General features: G+C 40.0%; 1 protein-coding gene across 1 annotated transcript; it reads right to left on the reverse strand.

Annotated features, from left to right (window-relative positions):
- Positions 1 to 856: 856 nt before the first annotated feature.
- si:ch211-235m3.5 (BICD family-like cargo adapter 1) lies at positions 857 to 18,416 on the reverse strand. The gene is made up of 10 exons (XM_056441575.1): positions 18,055 to 18,416; positions 15,444 to 15,659; positions 10,524 to 10,643; positions 8,713 to 8,859; positions 7,510 to 7,692; positions 6,417 to 6,584; positions 3,835 to 3,912; positions 3,457 to 3,563; positions 2,643 to 2,763; positions 857 to 1,798 (listed from the first exon to the last, which is right to left on the reverse strand). The coding sequence occupies exons 1-10, from the start codon at positions 18,298 to 18,300 to the stop codon at positions 1,532 to 1,534; spliced, it is 1,653 nt and encodes a 550-aa protein (XP_056297550.1). The 5' UTR covers positions 18,301 to 18,416; the 3' UTR covers positions 857 to 1,531.
- Positions 18,417 to 21,887: the final 3,471 nt, after the last annotated feature.

Here is a 21,887-nt window from a genome sequence, read left to right on the forward strand (position 1 = left end):
TAAGCCATAATCAGCAATATTAAAAGAATAAAAGGCTTGCAATATTTCAGTTGATTTGTAATGAATCCAGAATGCATGACATTTTTGTTTTTTAAATTGCATTACAGAAAATAAAGAACTTTATCACAATATTCTAATTTTCTGAGACAGTCCTGTATGTCTGACCTTTTAATTCCCTATACAAATAACTTTCTCTTTCATTCTCACTCTCGTTACTGTAACTTTAAATGGTATATTTTTTTCTTCTTGTCACTTCTTTCAAATTCATCCAATTCCATCTTTCCACTTCCGATACCTCACATAAGGCCGTCTCTCCAGTAAGTTATTTCGACTTGTTTTAAATGTGTGTATTTATCAAACAAACAATCTCAGCGCATGGTCATCCTGGGGCCAGTGCTGCATTTTCATATTGTAAAGTCCCTATTTATATTGTAATATTTTTTTTATTGAAGACATTTTTCATTCAATGGTTTTTAATACTTACTTTTTAAAAGTATGTTCTTAAATTTAAAATGCTGTACTATAACTTTGCCTTGTGTGTATTTAAACTGTCCTATTTGTTATTGTTTTATGCTGTAAGGTCTGTCAAGGGACTACAGATGCAAATTAGCTGAAGCTACACTCTGGTACAGAGCATCAAATGGGGACATGTGTTAACTGTACATGGTCCCTTTTAAATAAAGATAATAATCTATTATTTGGTTTTCTTGATCAAATTATCTAATGAGGCAAAGTAGGACAAAGCAACAAAAAAAAGACTGATATAACTACTTCTCCATAATTCTGAACTTTAGTTTTCTAATTTAAGAATTTCACATGATTCTTGGTATAAAATGACTCCAGATGTGGTCATTCGGACAGTTTAGGGAACAACCCAGCTTGTACTGAGCAGCTTTAATATTGAACACTGAGTCACAATACATACACGTGTCTGCTATACACACATCCATACCATACCAAGTCATCAGTTAACTGAAACAAAAATAATTGTCCAAAAAACAAAAAAAACGCCCATTTCAAAGACATACAGGGTTTCTTATAGACATATTTAGCTTTTAAGCAAAGCTGACAGTAAAACATGAAACTTCTCACATCAAACTTGGTATGCAAAGTCACAATTCATCATAATTACAAGTGTATTGTGTAATCTTGCGGTACTTCTCTCTCTCACTCTTTGATCATGAAATAATCTGAACAAAATACTCTTCATTGAACTGCACCTACCACATAAAGTCTCAGACATGAAAGACATCCACAGATCTACAAAATAAGGCACAGTATTTATCGTCTCAATCAAACAGTCTCATGAAATTTTCTGGAGAAAAAAAAATGTGTTCATATTCTAGGAAGGCTCAGTCTCTCAGTTAATAAGTGACAATTTTGCCAAGTCTTTGTCCGCAGCGGCTCCGTGGTTCTTCACTTGTGTCTTTATGGCTTCTTTTCACCACACATGATGTCCTGGAAGCTGCACTCGTGACCTCTGACCCCATCCTTCTGGTACATCCTTGACTCAGGGAGGTGGGTATCGCACTCACTGTCCATTGTTTGCCCCTTTCCCCCGTCGTAACCAGTCCCTCCAGGGGGATTGAGTTTTGCCCTGATTGGCGTCTGAACTCCAGTTGGTGGAGCTGATGGAGATGGTGGAGGCGGAGGAGGCCTGGCGTGTCCAGGTGGAGGCCGTCCTGCTGGGCTTGCGGAAGAAGGACATGCCGTTGGAGGGGGACTTCCTCTGAGGACGATGCTCCGTCTGCTGCTGCTGGGACCTGAGCTGCTGGTTGATGATGATCTGGATGTCGTCCTGAGGAAAGGTGGCGAGGGAGAGAGGAAATCAGCTCGGGATGTCCGAGGCGCGGCGACACCGTCGACACCACCCGTGCGTGTCAGTGGGTAGCAGGTCCGTCTTTCAATCGGGGTTGGTGGTTCAATCCCCGCCCTAGTCGATGTGTCCTTGAGCAAGACACTTAACCCCGAGTTGCTCCCTGTAGCTGTTTCTACAGTGTATGAATGTGACATGATTGTAAGTCTCTTTGGATAAAAGCTAAATGTTATATAATGTAATGTATCATTCAAACTCACTATATGTGTGACAGGCAGCGTCGGAAATACACAAGGTCAAAGGGCAAAACTGCCCCTAAGAAATATTATGTTGCCCCTGATATCACTAGGAGAGGCAAACAATGACCCCATAATTTCCTCTAATAATTCTGATAATTTAATAGCATTTTGTTGGTGTTCTTTATTGTGTGAATCCTATCTGTATTGCCTGTACTAGGTAGGTACACAATATATATAATAATATATGTATGGATTATGAATGATAAAAAAACAGAAATAAGTTATAATTGTTAATAGTTAAAAAAAAAAAAATAAGTAACCACAATGAAAGAACAATCAAATGCAATATGATTGTCTGATTTATAGTTTGTTTGATTTTTCTTCAAAAATTATCATCACGAAAAACTTTAGTTTGAAGCAGACCTTGACTATTAATATCATTATTCATGTTTTTTTCCATTAAGCAGGGTATATGCTTACAGATTCCAAGGCAGTTTTAGTACAAAGAGACAGCATGAGATGCTTCAGGATGCTGAATGGGATGGGATGGGGGATGGGGGGGGGGAGAGAGAGAATGAATATCTCACCTGCCAGTCCTCCAGTTCCTGCGACAGCTCCAGTTTACGCTGGATGGCTTCTAATAACAGGTTGTTGAGCGACATCATGTCATTTTTACTCTTCAACAACTCAACCTCCATCAGGTTTTTCCTACCAAGAAAGAATGAAACCTTTTTATGGACAAGAATGCATTCAAACTCAGAACTAAGGCTGCAAGAACAAGCTTTCTACAATAAAACTATGAACCGTGTCTGTTTTGTTTTGCAAACGGTGTTCAGAGTCCTCTCCAAATCAGATTATCTTGAAAATCAGAATCATCAGAGTTTGAGAACAAAGGATGCTGTGATTTATTGATACATACAAATAATTAGTGAACCGTTTGTCATAAACTTTTATTATTTGTGACTGAAGAAGAAGAAGAATGAAAAAGAAAAAGAATGAAAAAGAACATGAATGGAAAAGAAGAACAACTAGAAGAAGAATGAAGGAAGAAGGAAAAGAAAAATAAGAATGAAGGAAGAAGAAGAATGGAAACGAAGAAGAAAAAGAGTGAGAAGAGTGAAAAAGAACATGAATGGAAAAGAAGAACAACTAGAAGAAGAATGAAGGAAGAAGGAAAAGAAGAATGAAAAAGAAGAATGAAGGAAGAAGAAGAATGAAAAAGAAGAACAACTAGAAGAAGAATGAAGGAAGAAGAAAAAGAAAAATGAAGGAAGAAGAAGAATGAAAAAGAAGAACAACTAGAAGAAGAATTGAAACGAAGAAGAAAAAGAGTGAGAAGAATTGAAACGAAGAAGAAGAAGAAGAAGAAGAAGAGTGAGAAGAAGAAGAAGAACTTCTCACTTGGCTATGGCTTCATCTCGGACTCTGATGGCCCGTTGGACTTCCTGTTCCTGCACGTCCTGCAGCTTCTGTTTCAGCGCCGTGTTTTCCTGCTGCAGCTGGACGTTCTAGAGGAGCCGGACATTAACTGTGTGAAATATACATATATATATATACATATATATTATTGCATCTCTGCCAGTTGAAACTAGTGAGGAGGTAAATCCCACTTGAAAATATAACTTTAGTAAAAAACGATCTAAAAAGGTCACTGTGGGTCCACAATGGTTACAGTGATAGAAACAAGGTCTAAAATGACGCAATCCGATCCTAAAATAATGGGCCCGCTAAGTGCGCCGCCGCTGCCTCGACAGGCGTGTTCGTCCACCGGCGGGTTACCTGATCTCTCAGCTCCTGGGCCGCGCTCGGATTCCCACACTGATCGGCCGGCCCGCCAACAAAAGCTTGATTCAGCTCCTGGGAGAGAGAGAGAGAGAGAGAGAGAGAGACATTACCGGAAAGATCAGGTGTGCATTTCACAGAGATTTACACCCCAAAAAAGGATGCTTTTGTTGCTTTGGTCCCGCTCTGCTCGGTGCTCCGATGGGGGGGGGGGGGATTTATTTAGTTACACTGGTGAAACACCTGTTGCCTGAACGTCAGGAGACACAACTGGACAATTGTAGTGGCATTAGATGCAAATAGAGGCTGCGCAAAGAATATATTTGATCCATTAATTGCAACAATTCATTGTCATCCATGTGCATTACAGTTTTTGTCCGTTGCTTGAACACTATAGACACATGCTTAAACCAAAGGAACATAACTTGAAGTTGTTGTTACTATACCTTAAACAAAGTGTAACCATACCTTAAACAAAAGCGCTGCTTTGCACTTTAGTTGCAATTCTGTTACACACTTGCTCCTTTCTGCAACACACTTGCTCCTAGACACTCCACACTATTTCATACATAAGACACTTAGTTCAAAAATGAAATCTCAGGGTACCATTGGGGAAACACCTCTATTCAAAATACAACACACATTGGTGAATTGAAAAGACATAGACACACACCTGAAAACACTTACTTACAAAACTGAACACCAATCAGCCAGCTACAACAAATTTTGTTACAGAGAATCTTGGACATGGATGGAGCTGCCCAGCCGCATGAATGTATTTACATTGACGAGGCTGGATTCAACCTGAGCAAAAACAGACAACGGGGACCAAATATAATTGGCCAAAGGGCAATTTTGCACATCCCGGGGCAGCGCGGGGGAAACATCACATCGTGTGCTGCCATGAGTCTTCGAGGGCGACTGCACCATCATGCCAAACGGGGTCCCTACAATGCGCAACACATCATCAGATTTATAGATGCACTTCATGATGCAGTTGTAGGATGGACCAGAGCAGCCCAGGTTTGTTGTTGTCTGGGATAATGTTAGTTTCCATCGGGCCGCTCTGGTCCAGAACTGGTTCACCAACCATGATCAATTTGAAGTTCTGTACTTGCCCCCTTACTCGCCATTTCTAAATCCTATAGAGGAATTATTTTCCGTTTGGAGATGGCGCGTATATGACCGCCAACCACATGCCCGTATGCCTCTTCTGCAGGCAATGGAACAGGCCTGCGGAGACATCGAGGTGAGGTCAATCCAGGGATGGATTCGCCACACAAGGGGATATTTCCCCCGATGCTAAGCGAGAGAAGACATTGCTTGTGATGTTGATGAGATCCTGTGGCCAGACCCCAACAGACGGCAGGATCCATAAGCCCACTTGCGCACAATTGTGTTTTTCTGTGTTTATAGTCGTGTATTGTTTGTTTTATTTTTGATTTAACTAAATGTACTGTACTGTAAAATATACTAATGTAATGATTTTGAATTCAGTATTTCATTTTTTTGGTTGTTGTGAAAATATGCCCTCTATGGAACTGAATAAAAACATTGAAAACAAAAGATTGCAGTTTTTTTATATAAAGTAGACTAGTGTGTTGCTGCTGATCTGAAAGTGTATTCATATGATGCAAGTGGGCATCATTTTGTCATCAGAGTGACATTTTGACAAAGGATTGTTAGGTTTTGATAGCAGAGTTTCAATTTGACATAGATGTGAATGGTTTATTTCCCAGTGTGGTGTCTTCTTTGCTTGTGTGTAGAGTTTTGACACAATGAGCCAAATTTAGCAAAATGTGTGTAAGCAATAGGCAAAAACTGTAAAAAAAAGACACTCTTCCTCAGCATTGGTTCAGACACTGCAGTGCTTCTAACAGCCACTAGGGGGCCAGAGAAGCGTATATAAGTGTATATAAGGAGGTAATGTCTACATGTTTTGACCTCTAATAACAGAAGTGGGGAAGTTATTCCACTTTCAAGGCAGTTATCATTTTCTGAGTCATAAAAACCTAAATTTTAGCATTGAAAAAAAAGACATGTGCATAATAAGCTCATCTAGAAGTCTTCCTGAACCTCAGAATCACACACATGTTGTACAGGATTTATATTTGGGAGTTTTACATTCATACGTGATGAAGAGGAGATATTAAAACCACCTTCAGGGTTCATACACATGTTGACCAATGGGCTTCCAGGACTTTTCTTTCACATTAAACCATAACTTCCATGAGATTTTGTGAAATCTCCGTGTCTACATGAGTATAACCTTAAATGACACAAATTAATGGGAGAATAGTTTGATTAAAAGAATACATATTGATATTAATGTTTATTCTTTTAATCAAACTGCATAATTGAACATATGAATATAACAATTTGTCATTAATTTTCCAAAAACTTTGGGATTAAAAAAATGTAAACGACTTTTCCAGGCCTAGAAATAACCATTTTTAAAATTCCATAACTTTTCCATGTTTTCCATGACCGCACGAACCCGGTCACACTTTAATTTCAAAGAACAAGGACTGCCTTTTGTTTTGCATTTCCTCTCCCGCTCCACTGGCTCGTGTGCTCACCTGAGGGCTGGACGTCAGCGCCAGGCTTCGGGCCGCTCCCTTCAGCTGACTCAGCATCGCCTGCAGGTCTTCCCGTTGATCCGCGACGACCTCCGACCTCCCCGAGCCGTTCGGTTTCTGGGTCAGCGGGAGCAGTAACTGAAGGATGGAGCCCATCTCGTGTGTAATCTGAGTGGAACGGGAGAGGAGGCACGTTGTTTTGTGTTCATTGGGACTTTAAGAGCGTGAAAACCCGACGATGAACTGTCTCTACAATGGAAGTGTTGACTCTTACGCATGTGTCATAAGAGGCTGCTGCTGTGTGTCTAATAAGCCTTACAGACAACAAACTGGGTCATAAATATGACATTTCTCTCTCTTTTCCATTCAGCTTGATGCTTCTTTTTAAAAAAAATTATACTTGATATTTTATTTAGGTATTTTTACAGAAATACAACCTTCAAAAGTAAGAATGCATTAAACAAAACAAATTTTTTTTTTTAATGAAACAAAATAAAAAAATTAATTTCGTTTTTTAAAATAAAAATAAATAATAATTTTTTAAATTTAAATGTACATTCTTTTAATGTAAATTTATAAAAATGTATACAAATAAATAATAAATAAATGTAACTTTTTTTAAGGACATTTAAATAAGGAAGCAAAAAAAAAAATCTAAACAACCATGCAAAACACGTCAGCTTTGTTTCTTGAGTGACGTCAATTATTTACACACTGGGAGGTGCGAGCGTTACCTCATCACCTTATTTACCTTCCATGAGTCATATTTATACATCACTTGATGATACTGATGTCAACAAAGATATCCTGAGGCGATGACAAACAGGAAACATACTACAGTACATCACGTTCTGTTATGTCACTGTTCAAATATTTCCGTGAACACATCCTTTAATATTCTCGTTTCCGGGCATCACAGGAAAACAATTTCCCCTCAAAACACGCGACTGAATGTTGGCGGGACTCCAGCAGAGCACTGGCCGCAATACCTCAGATATAGTCTTGCGTCATTTCCATGACCTGGAAAATCAACATAAAAACATTTCCAATGACCTGTAAATACACTTTCATGTGTGAAAATGACTCTCCGTACCTCTTCTCTGTCGACCCCGAGCCCCGCCGTCTCCAGGCTGCTCTCCAGCTCCGACAGCAGGGAGGCGTCTCCGCGGCTCCTGCCCTCCTGCAGGGACGCCTCCTCCTGGAGCTCCTCCACCTGGGCCTGCAGCTGCTGGCAGCGCCCCCGCGCCACCTCCGCCTCCTGCAGCGCGCCGGCCAGCTGAAAGACAACAAGGGAGTCGTGTAAACAAACACACACACACACACACACACACACACACAACTTCGAAAAGAGACAAAACCGACTGTGTCAACCATGTCGTGGTTAGCAGGTCCGTCTTTCAAAATCAGAGGGTTGCCGGTTCGATTCCCGGCTCACGGCTAGTTGATGTACCCTTGATACCACTTTCTGCTTTTAAATATCAAATGAAAGAAATAGAGGCAGGTTTCCAAACATGTGAATGTTTCTTAAATTAACTCGGGTTATGTCATCGTCGCTTAACTTTTAGTTTCTTTTAACTCGTCTTGTTCTGTGTTTTTTTGTTTGTAACTATGCGTTTCATATGTCGTTGCCCGTCTTGTCCAGTTCACCATCGAAAAAGAGGTTTTTAATCACCTGGTTAATAAAGGTTTAATAAAAGAATTTAAAAAATTGATCAAGTCGCTCCCCATAGCTGTGTCTACAGTGTATGAATAAAAGCATCAGTTAAATTAAATGTAATGAAACAACTACAACGCACTATAAAAGCTGAAGATACTGAAGATAAGACATTATGAATCTTACCGTTACGTCGATGAACAGAGAAATTAATATAAGAACTTAAACATACTAGTGTTTTACTTGTGATGTTGTATGATTTTTATTCTATTTTAATATTTCGTACTAACTGGACCTCGAGTCCGAAATAAAAGTTTGATTTATCCTCTTATCCGAAGACATGTGGTTTTTTTCCTCTTTTTTTTTTTAAAGCTTCCATGAAATCTTTTTAGCGAGAGAGAAATCCTGACGTACCAGATTCCAGCCTGCAGCCCAACGTGAAACTAAATCAACTGGCGAGGAATCCAGATTCGCGAGTGACGAGGTTTTGGTTTACAATAACCAGGACGAGGCGATTGTTTCGCAACGCTCGCCACAATCCCACCGAAACCCGGGCTGCCAGGGAGTGGAAAACCGCCTTTTGTTGTTGTTGAAGGGCCTTTTCATTCACACACTCCACCGCACTTGTGTTGTCTGGTGTACCTGTTGGCTGTGCCGCTGGACCAGTTGGTCGTGCAGAGCCAGGCGTGTGTGTAAAGAGGCCAAACTGGCCCTCAGCTCCGTGTTTTCCAGACACACACTCTCCAAACGCTCCTCGATCACCTGCTCCTTCTGCGTGAGACGCAGCACCTGAAAACACACGCACACCAAAAATGTGATTTAAATTTTTTTTTTTTTTACAATTTCTTCTCGGAAAGGAAATTCATATCAACCAACGTTGATGTTTGTTTTGAGAGGGACCCAGAATATTTGGAATTTTTTTACTTGACTTTTCCTTAAAAAAACTAAAGCATTGCTTGTTGTGGGAATGCTCTTTTGTTTCTCTCTTTTTTTTGGGTTGAATTATGCATAACCAGAATCTCCCTGACGGAGTTTATTAGGAGACAGCTGGCCTCTTCCACCACCAGGTATATATATATATATACACACACATATATATATTAGGGCTGTGAAACGATTAAAATTTTTAATCGGGTTAATCACAGGTTTTTGTGGATTAATCATGATTAATCACATATTACCGATATTCTCGGTATATTTTGTGAGAACATAGAGATTTATGACAAAAGACGGATATATACATTTATACATTCTTCTATACAATGGTGCTGCAACTCAGCAGTTTTCTTCCATATGGAACATTAATACATCTTCATCCTAAACAGAATGTTTAACCCTCCTGTTACCTTTCGGGTCAATTTGACCCCATTCAATGTTTAATGTCGGTGTTCTTTGGGGTCAATTTGACCCCAGGCTGTTTTTCACTGTGTCAAACATATCAGAAATATCAACTTTTTTATTTATTTAAAGGGCTATTTAGGTAGTCAACAAACAAACATAAAGTACCTCACACTTAAACTTGGGAAACAATATTAATTCTAATAATTTTCTGGAGGTTTTAATTGCTGGGGTCAAATTGACCCCGAGGGTAAAATATGTTAGTAAATGTAAAGGTAATAGGAGGGTTAAACAGAGCATTTTTCTCTTGTTTGTCAACCATTAACTCCACCATGATACAATCTAAAGGTGGCCCTGCGGAAGGATCATTACCGATGAACAGACCGTCTGCATGAGAGCGGACAGAGTTCAGATTGAAGTGGTGTATTGGAAGCTCATTTTGCAAGTGACTTTTTTTTCGTCCCGACGACCAACAACAGACGGATTGGAAGCTTATTCTGCGCATGCGTTAAATGCGTTTAAAAAAAACAACTAGTTAAACCTGTAATTGGATTAACGCGTTATTTTTCACAGCACTAATATATATACAAAAACACATATCTACATAGATCTATATATTTATATATACACACAATATATATATATATACACATATGTATACATATACATACATACACACACGTATATATATATATGTGTATGTATATATATATATATTGTCTCTTTTGAACACATTTGTCAAAGTTTTGGCACATTTTTTTAATCCATATGAAAAACCACGGCAGGAAGTAGAAATAAAACGCCTCAGTTCTGTTGCATTGAGTTGTTCTTCTTACTCCTTCATGCGTTCATGTTTTTCTTTGAGCTTTCGTCTCGTGTATCCTGCATTACGTTCTTCGCGTATTGGATAACACACACGAAAATGTTCCTCTCCGAGTGACACTCGACACATGAACATGCACCAGCTGACAAAACAATCAACACCGTGGACAGGAAATCGACAAAAACACGATGGCGCTCCAAACTTTAAATTCTCAGATCATTTGACATCCTCGTTTGACATTTAGGATTAGCTTCTGGGCGTCAGCGTGTAGAGGTACATGTACAGTCGCTACCTGCTCCCTCATGGCACTAATCAGCTCCTCGTCCTGCGGCCTGTTGTGGCTTCCCTTCTGTCGGAGCTCCCGTTTCAGCGCCTGCAGCTCACCGGACATGGCTCTCTCCACCTCCATCGCCTACGCAATCAAAAAACATACGACACGGGGTTCAGAAACGGAGTGAAAGAGAAGCTGCGTGGCTTTTGAATTTGCTTTCTTTGTGCAGAACAGAAAAAAGGTGGAATCGCACACACAAAACTCCAAAACAAAGCTCGCCCGGAGGGGTGAACTTTAAAAAGAGTATTGAGGCCACATTCTTGTATCCAAAAATGGAGAAATATATAGCAAGAATAAATCCTGTAATCTGCACCCAGATGAGGAGAAGCACAAGATGATACCCGGCTGAAAGGTGGGGGATCGGGTGGCTAACATTGAACATGTGTTTTGTCTGTTTTTTTGGGGGGCTGGAGGAAATGCAGCACAAAAAATGAATGTTGTGTTGTGTTGTGTTGCCTCCAGTAGAACTCATGGTTACAGTATTCACAGTTTGGGTGAAGTGAAGTCTCAAATGGTGTCAGGCCAATTAACTAATTGCATGAGGCAACATGCCAGCTATCAAACTTCAATAAAAAATAAAGTAGGATTTAAAATAAGAAAACTTTTTTTTTTATGGTAAAGTTAGGCCTCGTTTCCAGGCCTCCTATAGTCAAACTTTCCAATAAAAGTAAAAACAGATAACTCAAATTCTACCTTCCTTCAGGAGGTCTAGAACTAAAAGAACTGGAAACCCACCACAAAAAACCAACAACACAACTCCTGCGATCACTCATCCAGCAAAAGAACAGAAATAAAGTTCCAAATATTAAAAAACCTCGTTTTATATTATGGGTTAAATAAAGATTTTTGTTTTATCATCAGACACTTTCTCAAAAAGCCGTATCTCTCAAAACACAGGACATGGAAACATGAAAAGATGAACACTGACTCTCCTCCCCCCCCCCCCCCCCCGGTCGTTGACCCTCAGTTCCCCTGACTCAGCAGTTTGGCGGGCGCCTGTCGGCTCCCATCAGCGCCGCACAATACGAGATGAAAGGCCGGCGGCCTCCGCGGCAGATGGAGCGTCTTGGTTGTGACATCATCACGCCACGTTAGACAACAATGTGGCGAATGAGGGTGAACTTGGACATCGGGAGTGTGGGGGGGGAGGGGAGGGGAGGGGGCTCTTGTGTACGTGTTTGTAAGAATGTACAGAGGAAGTGAGGCAAGCGTGAGTCTAACATGAGTGTGTGTGTGTGTGTGTGTGTGAGAGACTAAAGCCGGCCCTAATGGACAATAACAAATCATGCGGAGGGGGTGAGGGGGGGGAGGGGGGGTTGAGGGGGCTTTAAATATGAAAGTTTGTCGTAATTACCGCAGCCTCGTCGACACGGGGCCCCTTCTCCACAAAAGTGGCAGCGACCCACCGAGAATCACCGAAACGGGAGGTGGAAGGAGGACGCTCCAATTCGGTTGAGACCTCGATGACACCCTCCTCCCCCCCCCCCCCCACTCCCCTGGGATGATGGGATACAAGGAGGAGCGACATCACAGGAGCAAATGAAAGATGCTTATCTCTCCTCAGTGTTTATCGTCTCGCCCCCTTCTTTTGTGTGCGTGGGCTGCGTGACGCTGGTAGAGGTCGCAGGGGTCGCCTCGACTCAGGCATCTCCTTTTACAATAATTGAAATCTCACAGCAAGAGTTCAGTGACACACAACAGTCGTCCAGCGACACGCGGTGATCAACGGCCAGGGCGGGTGATCATGTGACCGTTGGGTTTTTATTTGGCCGGCAACTAATTACTGTTTTCATTATCACTCGACATTCTCTGATATTTTAACTTATTTCTACTTTCCTCGGTCACTAAGCGGTCAGCACTGGGCCATGTGACTAACTGGCACACGTCAACATGGTCAGCTGATGCGGCCGCTTCCTCAAATGCAGCCGGGTGAGGAGTCACAGACAAACATTTTACTTTCTTTGCTTTGCCTTCGCTGGAAAACAAAGAATTATTTCTCGCTCAGTTTTCTGCGTTGCGATACACGGACGGCCTCCTCCTCCCAGATGGCTGTCCTGCTTTTGGTTACACACAATTAGGATTTAGTGTTTTAAGCTCTCTGCAGACCTCAGACGATTATTTTTCAGTCTTCGATCATACCATAAAAAATATTTTTGAGCTTTGAAAAAGGCATATATATATATATATTTATTTTAATATAAATATATCTATTTATTTATTTCAATATACATATATTATATATATTTAAATATATGTATATATTTAGATAAATAAATATATATAAACACATATTTATAATGAAATAAATCAATTTAAATATATATATATAAATATATTGTGCACTTTCACTATATTCTGCTTTTTTTATTGAGTAAATAATCAACAGATTAAGGATCCAAATCCCCCGTTCCAGTCGTAATTGTGATCTGAACAAACACTCACAGACACAACTCACCACGGCAGAGACAACAGCACCCTTCACATGCCAGACATGGAGCTTCTTCTTCGACACATTCGCTCTCTCTTCTGTCTTTTTTTACAACCAACCAGAGTCCACAGTGAATCACGTCCGATGCCAGATAATACATTTCCTCCACTTCCCTCTTTCCTCCCCAAACAGCCCAAACAAACTGAGATAGCAGAAATATCTAAAGAGACTTTTTCCTGAACTTCTGCAGAGTTTGTTTTCCTGAATAAGCGGTTCAGAGGAGTGGTGGAAAAAGACTTTCGGAGTTCCTTATTCCATGGACCTTGACTCATGGGAGGGCCGTACACTGTTGTTTTGGATTTACTTTTAATTTGCGCACACGATGTTCAATAAAAAAAAAAACGCACGAGGAACCGCTCTACAAAGTAATCGGTCGCTTGTGACGCAACACGTCACCGCGACTATTCAATTAAAAACATTCAACATTTTCTCAGTCTGGAAAAACACTCGAGGGTGCCCAGCCGTGTGAGCCAATCAGCTCCTCCGTGGCGACTGATAAGAGGCAGTAAAATACCGTGTTTGATTCTCCTGGCAGATCGAACGCCGCCGATTGTAAACGTTGGAACACACACGGCCGATAACGATTCGTCTGTATGCCGATCGCCATCTTGTTCATTACGTCACACACAAGTTAATTGCATGTCACTATAATAACACACTTGATCTGGGTCAACACATTATACTGTTCTCACGTTGGGCAGAAATGGATGATTATTTTCAGAAGCGATTAATCTGATAACCTTAAGAACTAGAGTGAAGATCGGCTGACACACAATTCACTAAATGCCTCCCCGAGTCTTCAATTATCTTGTTTTGTTCAAAAACTATAAAAAACGTTCAGTTTACAACGATATAAATGCAAAAGATAAGCTGCATTCTTTGCTCAAACAAATAGTCCAATTAACAAAACATGCATCTCCTAATGCAAATAATATGTCCATATATATGCAGGTTTCTGTCTACCCGTATTTATTTATTTAAATATATACATATATATATATACACATACATATATACACACACATACAGGACTGTCTCAGAAAATTAGAATATTGTGATAAAGTTCTTTATTTTCTGTAATGCAATTAAAAAAACAAAAATGTCATGCATTCTGGATTCATTACAAATCAACTGAAATATTGCAAGCCTTTTATTCTTTTAATATTGCTGATTATGGCTTACAGCTTAAGAAAACTCTAAAATCCTATCTCATAAAATTTTAATATTTCCTCAGACCAAGTAAAAAAAAAGATTTATAACAGCTGAGTGTTTGTCAAGGCTCAGGAAACCCTTGCAGGTGTTTCGAGTTAATTAGACAATTCAAGTGATTTGTTTAATACCCTACTAGTATACTTTTTCATGATATTCTAATATTTAGAGATAGGATATTTGAGTTTTCTTAAACTGTAAGCCATAATCAGCAATATTAAAAGAATAAAAGGCTTGCAATATTTCACTTGATTTGTAATGAATCCAGAATGCATGACATTTTTGTTTTTTTAATTGCATTACAGAAAATAAAGAACTTCATCACAATATTCTAATTTTCTGAGACAGTCCTGTATATATATATACATACACACACATAAATATATTTATTTGTATTTGTTATCTTTTCCTTTGCATATCTCGAAAACCAATAAAAGATTTGATCACCAAAAAAAAACTAAAAAACATGCATCTTCCAGATCTGTTCTCCTCTTCCTCCCTCCCTCCTTTCCCAGATATCAAAATAAAAAAATCACGGCGTAAACCTTCACTCCCCTTCTCGTTTACATATGGTTTCCATTCCGCAACATTTGCCTACAGCCAACAGCGTCGTCTCTGCCGACTAGCTCACATGAAAACTCTCCTTTTTAAATATTTTTTTGATCAACACCTGTGCGGAGTCAGCATTTGTTCCCGGGCCTCGTTTCCCGAGCCTGAGAGAGTTTGGCCTTCGCTCTCGGACGCAGATTACAGAGTCGCACTGATACCCGAGCGCTTAGCGGAGAACATCGAGTTTCAGTGCGAGGCGGATTGGGTGACGGCTCGTCTTATCTGGTTTGACTTCAAGAGGGCCGAAGGGCTCCGGATCCACAGCTCAGGTTTCAACCGGGGAGGGAGGGGGGGGGAGGGGGTCATCTCAGACACAATCACATGACATCTATTGCTTCTGTCCATCCTGGAGAGGGGTCCTCCTCTGTTTCTCTCTTGAAGGGTTCTTCATTTTTTTTCCCCCGTTAAAGTTTTTTTCTTCTATTTCTTGGGAGTTTTTTTCTTGTCCGATGTGAGGTCAAAGGTCAGGGATGTCGTATGTGTACAGATTGTAAAACCCTCAGGAGGCTTAAATACACACTGCTTCGTATCCAGGTGTGTGTGTGTGTGTGTGTGTGTGTGTGTGTGGGACTCACCGTGTCGAGCTGCTCCCGGAGCCGCTGCGTGAGCTCTCCGTCCTCCAGCCGGGCTCGGCTCTGGCCCCTCTCGGCCTCGCCGAGGGCCGCGGTGAGCCGCTCCACCTGGGCGCTCAGCTCCCTCGCGTCCCTCTCCAGGTCCAACACCTGGCCCTCCCACTGGGCCTGGCTGCCCTCCAGCTTCAGCCGCAGCGCATGCCTGCCCTGCTCCAGCTCCTGGGGGGGGGGGGGAGGAAGAAAAAAAAGATTTGACATAATCCTTAAATCGGCAAACGGGACCGACAACGTGTGCTGTGGAGGATCATGGGAAATGTATGACAGGTGGAATCCGAATGAAAGACATCTGTTTTCATATATTCCACCAGGCCGGCACCTGATAAGTCTCTACCTCCATGTTACATGAACGGTGGAGGTCTGGATCGTGGTCCATGCCCACTACGAACTATTCATACACTCTGTCATACTCATTGAATGTGTTTATGTAACGCTTCATTCTGGTCACATGACGTCTATTGTTCTGTCCATCCTGGAGAGGGATCCTCCTCTGTTGCTCTACTGAGGGGTTCTTCACTTTTTTACCTCGTGAAAGTTTGTTTTTCTTCTATTTCTTTGGAGTTTTTTCTGATCCTACGTGAGGTCAAAGGTCAGGGATGTCCTATGTGTACGGATTGTAAAGCCCTCTGTAATATCGGGCTATATAAAATAAGCTGAAAATAAATTGAAAAAGTCAAATAAAATGAGTTTACAATGTTGATTGATTAATATCTTCAGACATTATTCTTTTATATCTTATCTAATAATACAAGGATATCCTGAGCTGAAGGAAATTGGGAATTTAACACCATTTTATAGAAAATCTGTTAATTGACAAATCAGCAGATTGTCATGCATGAACATAATCGTTCGAGGCCGCTTTGTCGTTCATGCAAGTAAATCTATTTAATAACTATAGACGGCTCAAATGCAGAGAAGAATTTCCCCACGGGGATCAATACAGGATATATTATTACTATTTTTATTATCTCTCCAGCAGATTCGATCAGTTTCAAGGCATGAACCCTACGTCTTTATTGCACTGGTTGAAGCCGTGGCCACGCCCGATAAGATCGAACATCTGAATCATCAACATTCAACAATGAGGTCATCATTCAGTGCGTCGTCACAACTCGTGTGCGTGATGCTGCGCAGCTTCACCACAAATGCAAACTTCATTTCCACCTCGCTGACTCTCGACTCCGTCGCTGTCAGATTTGTGTTTCTCCTGAAGATGTTCATTCCGTTTGGGGGACTCGTCTGCAGGTCGCTGCTCGTATCATGAAGCGAACTGCTGATGTCTCATGTGGTGTTTGTGTTACACACCTTCGAGTAGCAGGTTGAGAAAACACATTTGAGTAAAGACATTTCTCTAGGCTATACATACTTTTGTTGTCAGTGGAACAAAACAAAAGAGAGAGAGAGAGAGAGAGAGAACAATGAGAGCTCAGGAGGCACCGACGTGTTCAAAGTACAATTTGAAACCATTTAACACGGAACATTCCTGTTTACATGACAGCTATACATTTAGTTTTCTATGGATATACAACAGATGAGCATTGATTTACAGTGGAATTTGGAATACATTTAATCATGTACAATCTGCTGTAGATCATACAGTATATGGCTACTATTGGGTCTCAACCAATGTGTATTTTTCTTCTTTATTTAATCAAATAACACTCTCTATAATCAAAATGCAGTGTTTAAAGTTGTAATTTGGACATTTCAACAACAAAGAAACTGTCAACTATAGGAGTTTTTCACATACATTGCTGATTGGCATTGCTTTACAGTGGATTTTGGAATATATTTAATCATTTACAATCTGCTGTCGACCACACAGTATACGGTTACTATTGGGTCTCAACCCACCAATGTGTATTTTTCTTCATTATTTGATCAAATGATGCTCTCTATAATCAAAATGTTATGTTTAAAGTTGTCATGTGGACATTTACCACTAAAGAAACTGTCAACTATAGGAATATTTCACATACATTGCTGATTGGCATTGCTTTACAGTGGATTTTGGAATATATTTAATCATGTACAATCTGCTGTAGACCATACAGTATACGGTTACTATTGGGTCTCAACCCACTAATGTGTATTTTTCTTCATTAGTTGATCAAAAGATGCTCTCTATAATCAAAATGTAGTTTAAAGTTGGAATTTGGACATTTAACACTAAAGAAATATTCAACTATAGATTGACATTAATTTTTTCTCCATTATTTGATCAAATGACGCTCTCTATAAATCAAAATGTAGTGTTTAAAGTTGTCATGTGGACATTTAACACTAAAGAAACAGTCAATTGGGAGTATTCCATATACAGTGTATGTATATGAATAAAAACAATCTTATAATCCGTATAATTTACCCCAATAAATCCCATTATTTTTCCACACTGGATTTCTTCTATTCATAAAGTTGCTCAATAGCGTATAAATGAATTTTTTTAAAACAATTTCACTTCCTTTTTTTCCATGCAGGAAACATTTCACTCCCTTAAAATATTCCTGTACTGTAAATGAATAAAAAAGAAGAGCAGATGAATGAGTTGTTGTTTTACCTCCAGCCTGTCTGCGTACTCGTCGTGCAGCTGGTCGCTGCGCTCCTTCAGCTGCCGGTTCTCCAGGAGCAACGCGTTCCCCAGCTGCGCCGCCAGCAGCACCTCTTCCTCCTTTTGTTCCAGAGCCGCGGCGAGTTCACCGGGGTCCCGGTCGTCGGTCATTTCCTCCGCTCCGTAGTCATAGTAGAAATCCTCCTCCAGCTCCATGTTCTTGGGCTTGAAGCGCCATTCGTCCAGTCGCTCCATTCCCCGGTTAACTCAAGCACACCTCCCGGTGGACGATAATGAATATATGTATATAGTTGTTAAACGCGCACAGGAGAAGCCGGTTGTCCATGACACCTGCTGCTCTTTATCAGTGTGGATGTGTGGAGAGGGTGTCACGCGCACATGCCTGTCTGTCTGACTGCAGGGAGGGGGGCGTGGCTTCACCTGAGCAACCGTCTGTCTGCAGAGGGAGGGGGGCGTGGCTTCACCTGAGCAACCGTCTGTCTGCAGCGGGAGGGGGGCGTGGCTTCACCTGAGCAACCAACCTGACCTGTCGTCCTCTTCGCTCCCAGTGGCTCAACACACAGAAAAAATGAAGGTGCCATCTGGAACCGAAAATGGTTCTTGTGAGAGTGGTGCCGTAGAAGAACCATTTCTGGTTCCACAAAGAACCTTTCAAACCAGGGTTCTTTAAAGAACCATTTCCTTAAATAGTTCTTCAAAGACCCTATAAAGGTGTCTCAAAGAACCTTTAAAACATGGTTCTTTAAGGCACCATTTCTGGTTCCACAAAGAACCTTAAAAACATGGTTCTTTAAGGCACCATTTCTGGTTCCACGGGGAAGTGAGAACCTTTCAAACCAGGGTTCTTTAAAGAACCATTTCCTTAAATAGTTCTTCAAAGACCCTATAAAGGTGTCTCAAAGAACCTTACAAACATGGTTCTTTAAGGCACCATTTCTGGTTCCACGGAGAACCTTTCAAACCAGGGTTCTTTAAAGAACCATTTCCTTAAAGAGTTTTTCAAATAACCTATAAATGTGTCTCAAAGAACCTTAAAAACATGGTTCTTCAAGGCACCATGTTTAGTTCCACAAAGAACCTTTCAAACCAGGGTTCTTTAAAGAACCATTTCCTTAAAGATTTCTTCAAAGAACCTCTAAAGGTGTCTCAAAGAACTTTAAAAACATGGTTCTTTAAGGCACCATTTCTGGTTCCACAAAGAACCTTTCAAACCAGGGTTCTTTACAGAACCATTTACTTAAATATTTCTTCAAAGAACCTCTAAAGGTGTCTCAAAGAACCTTAAAAACATGGTTCTATTTGAGTAAATAGTTCTATTAACTTTAATATTTTATTGTTGCTCGTTTAAATGTGTCCTAATTTGACTTTTTGTTCTTGTTTTTACAAACAACTAGCACCAATATGTTTGATATATACTCCACTGAGAGAGAGTGTAACTGATTTGTGTTAATATTGGATATTTAGTTATGCAATAACCTGTCTGTAACTATTTAGCAGGATAAGACTTTAATAATTTTATACATAAACAGTTTCTAAATGGATTTTACAGAAAATGTATCACATAACGATATATAAATATTGTGTAATACAATTTCCCACCACCACCTCCTAATCAACCCTCAATCAATGTGCAAATTACCCCCAATAAAACTTGTCAATAAGATATATTTTATATTTTTATTTAATTTTTTTATTTGTCTGCATGATTATTTGTATGCTCATTTGCATATAAGGACACATAAATGTCACGTATAAATAAATTAAGAAATACAGAATTGTAGAAATAGATTTATTTAATGATGTCCTGTTTAGGTATAACTTATATTTATGTATTCCTGTATTTATTTATACATTTATTTAAGCATTTATTTATTTATTCTTGTATTTATTTATTCAAGCATTTATTCTTGTATTTATTTATTATATTTATTCATGCATTTATTTATACATTTATTTAAGCATTTATATATACAGGACTGTCTCAGAAAATTAGAATATTGTGATGAAGTTCTTTATTTTCTGTAATGCAATTAAAAAAACAAAAATGTCATGCATTCTGGATTCATTACAAATCAACTGAAATATTGCAAGCCTTTTATTCTGATTTATTGCTGATTATGGTTTACAGCTTAAGAAAACTCAAATATCCTATCTCTAAATATTAGAATATCATGAAAAAGTATACTAGTAGGGTATTAAACAAATCACTTGAATTGTCTAATTAACTCGAAACACCTGCAAGGGTTTCCTGAGCCTTGACAAACACTCAGCTGTTATAAATCTTTTTTTTTAACTTGGTCTGAGGAAATATTAAAATTTTATGAGATAGGATTTTAGAGTTTTCTTAAGCTGTAAGCCATAATCAGCAATATTAAAAGAATAAAAGGCTTGCAATATTTCAGTTGATTTGTAATGAATCCAGAATGCATGACATTTTTGTTTTTTTAATTGCATTACAGAAAATAAAGAACTTTATCACAATATTCTAATTTTCTGAGAGTCCTGTATATATATATTTATTTATTATATTTATTCATGCATTTATATATTTATACTTAAGACATTTTGAGTCTTCCATAGATCGCCACTGCACATATAAACAAAACATGTTTGGGATTGTTTTTTCCCCATTTTCTAGTATGGCAGTCATTAGCACTGTTAGGGAATCACTGTTTCATTCATCCATCCACCTCAGGAGGGCTCAACAAGTCCACCGAGGGGGTGAGGGGGGGGGGGGGGCGGTCCCATCTGCTTTGTCTGGCTGCTTGCCAGGAGGTCAAAGGTCAACACCCTGCAAGCTTTTCATGGAGCAGAGGGCAGTGTCGAGGGAATAAAAGACGCCGCATCCTGACGCATGGCGAGGCTTTTGTTGTGGAGGGGCGGCACAGCTTCTGTGCATATGGCCAGCAGGAGCCGAGCAAGACGTATAGGAGGCTCGATGTAGACGCACACACACACAAACACACACACACACACACACACCGCCACGGTCGCCATTGTTCCTGTTCAGTTTACAGGCTGCTGCTGGAGGGGGCTGCCACAAGTGTGACACGTGTGGTCAAGCTGTGCACGATGCGGAGCGGGGACAGACGAAGCTAATGGAGCAGCACGCGTGTTTGTGTCTGCCTGAGTCACATGTCAGAGGAATTAGGCCAAAGCTGAATATAAACTTGTTCCACCATCGATGAAGATGAACTCTTCTTCTGCTGAGTCAGACCACAGAGGACTCAGTGATGCCACCGCTTAAGTTTAAGGTTTTCTACTGGGAAAGCTGTGAAGAAGAAATTGACCCACAGCTATATAAAAGCAGAACCATAAAAGCGTGGTTGATGTGGATATATATAGATTTATATATATATACTGAGGTAAACATTAGCTGCACTGCCTGCATCAGCAACACCTGTGATGGTGTTGAGAGTGCTGAGTGTGCCGAGTGTGCGCCTGTAGTCATAATGAAGATGAAGAGAAGAATGTAGCTGAGCCAGGCGAGTGACATTATATATATATAATGATTTTCTAAGATCACCTCCAGTAAATAATATCCCCATCATTTAATGACCAGAGCATTGGAGTCTGATGTCAATAGATCCATGCTTGGGAGAAATATATTGGGTTTTTTACTACTCATTTCATATATAAATATACAGCGAGCAGTGGTTACATTTTAGATGAACACAAAGGATAAGATGGTATTGTTTCATAATGTATCATGTATATAAATACACCACAACACAGCTACTGAGAAAGAGGCACTCCTTGAAACTGTGAAAAATGTGCAACACTACAATCAGTGCAATAGCCCCACACAACCTTCCCCCAAC

Source organism: Pseudoliparis swirei, chromosome 20 (genome assembly GCF_029220125.1).
Source record: "Pseudoliparis swirei isolate HS2019 ecotype Mariana Trench chromosome 20, NWPU_hadal_v1, whole genome shotgun sequence".
NCBI classification, from domain to species: Eukaryota; Metazoa; Chordata; class Actinopteri; order Perciformes; family Liparidae; genus Pseudoliparis; species Pseudoliparis swirei.

What these genes read in the sequence shown, in the direction of transcription:
- si:ch211-235m3.5 (XM_056441575.1), bottom strand. Translation starts at nt 18,300, where the DNA reads ATGGAGCGACTGGACGAATGGCGCTTCAAGCCCAAGAACATGGAGCTG. An exon ending in TCCGGGAGCAGCTCGACACG is followed by an intron (nt 10,644 to 15,443) that starts GTGAGTCCCACA and finishes TTGATTGCGTAG; the next exon opens with GCGATGGAGGTGGAGAGAGC. An exon ending in TTAGTGCCATGAGGGAGCAG is followed by an intron (nt 8,860 to 10,523) that starts GTAGCGACTGTA and finishes GTGTGTTTTCAG; the next exon opens with GTGCTGCGTCTCACGCAGAA.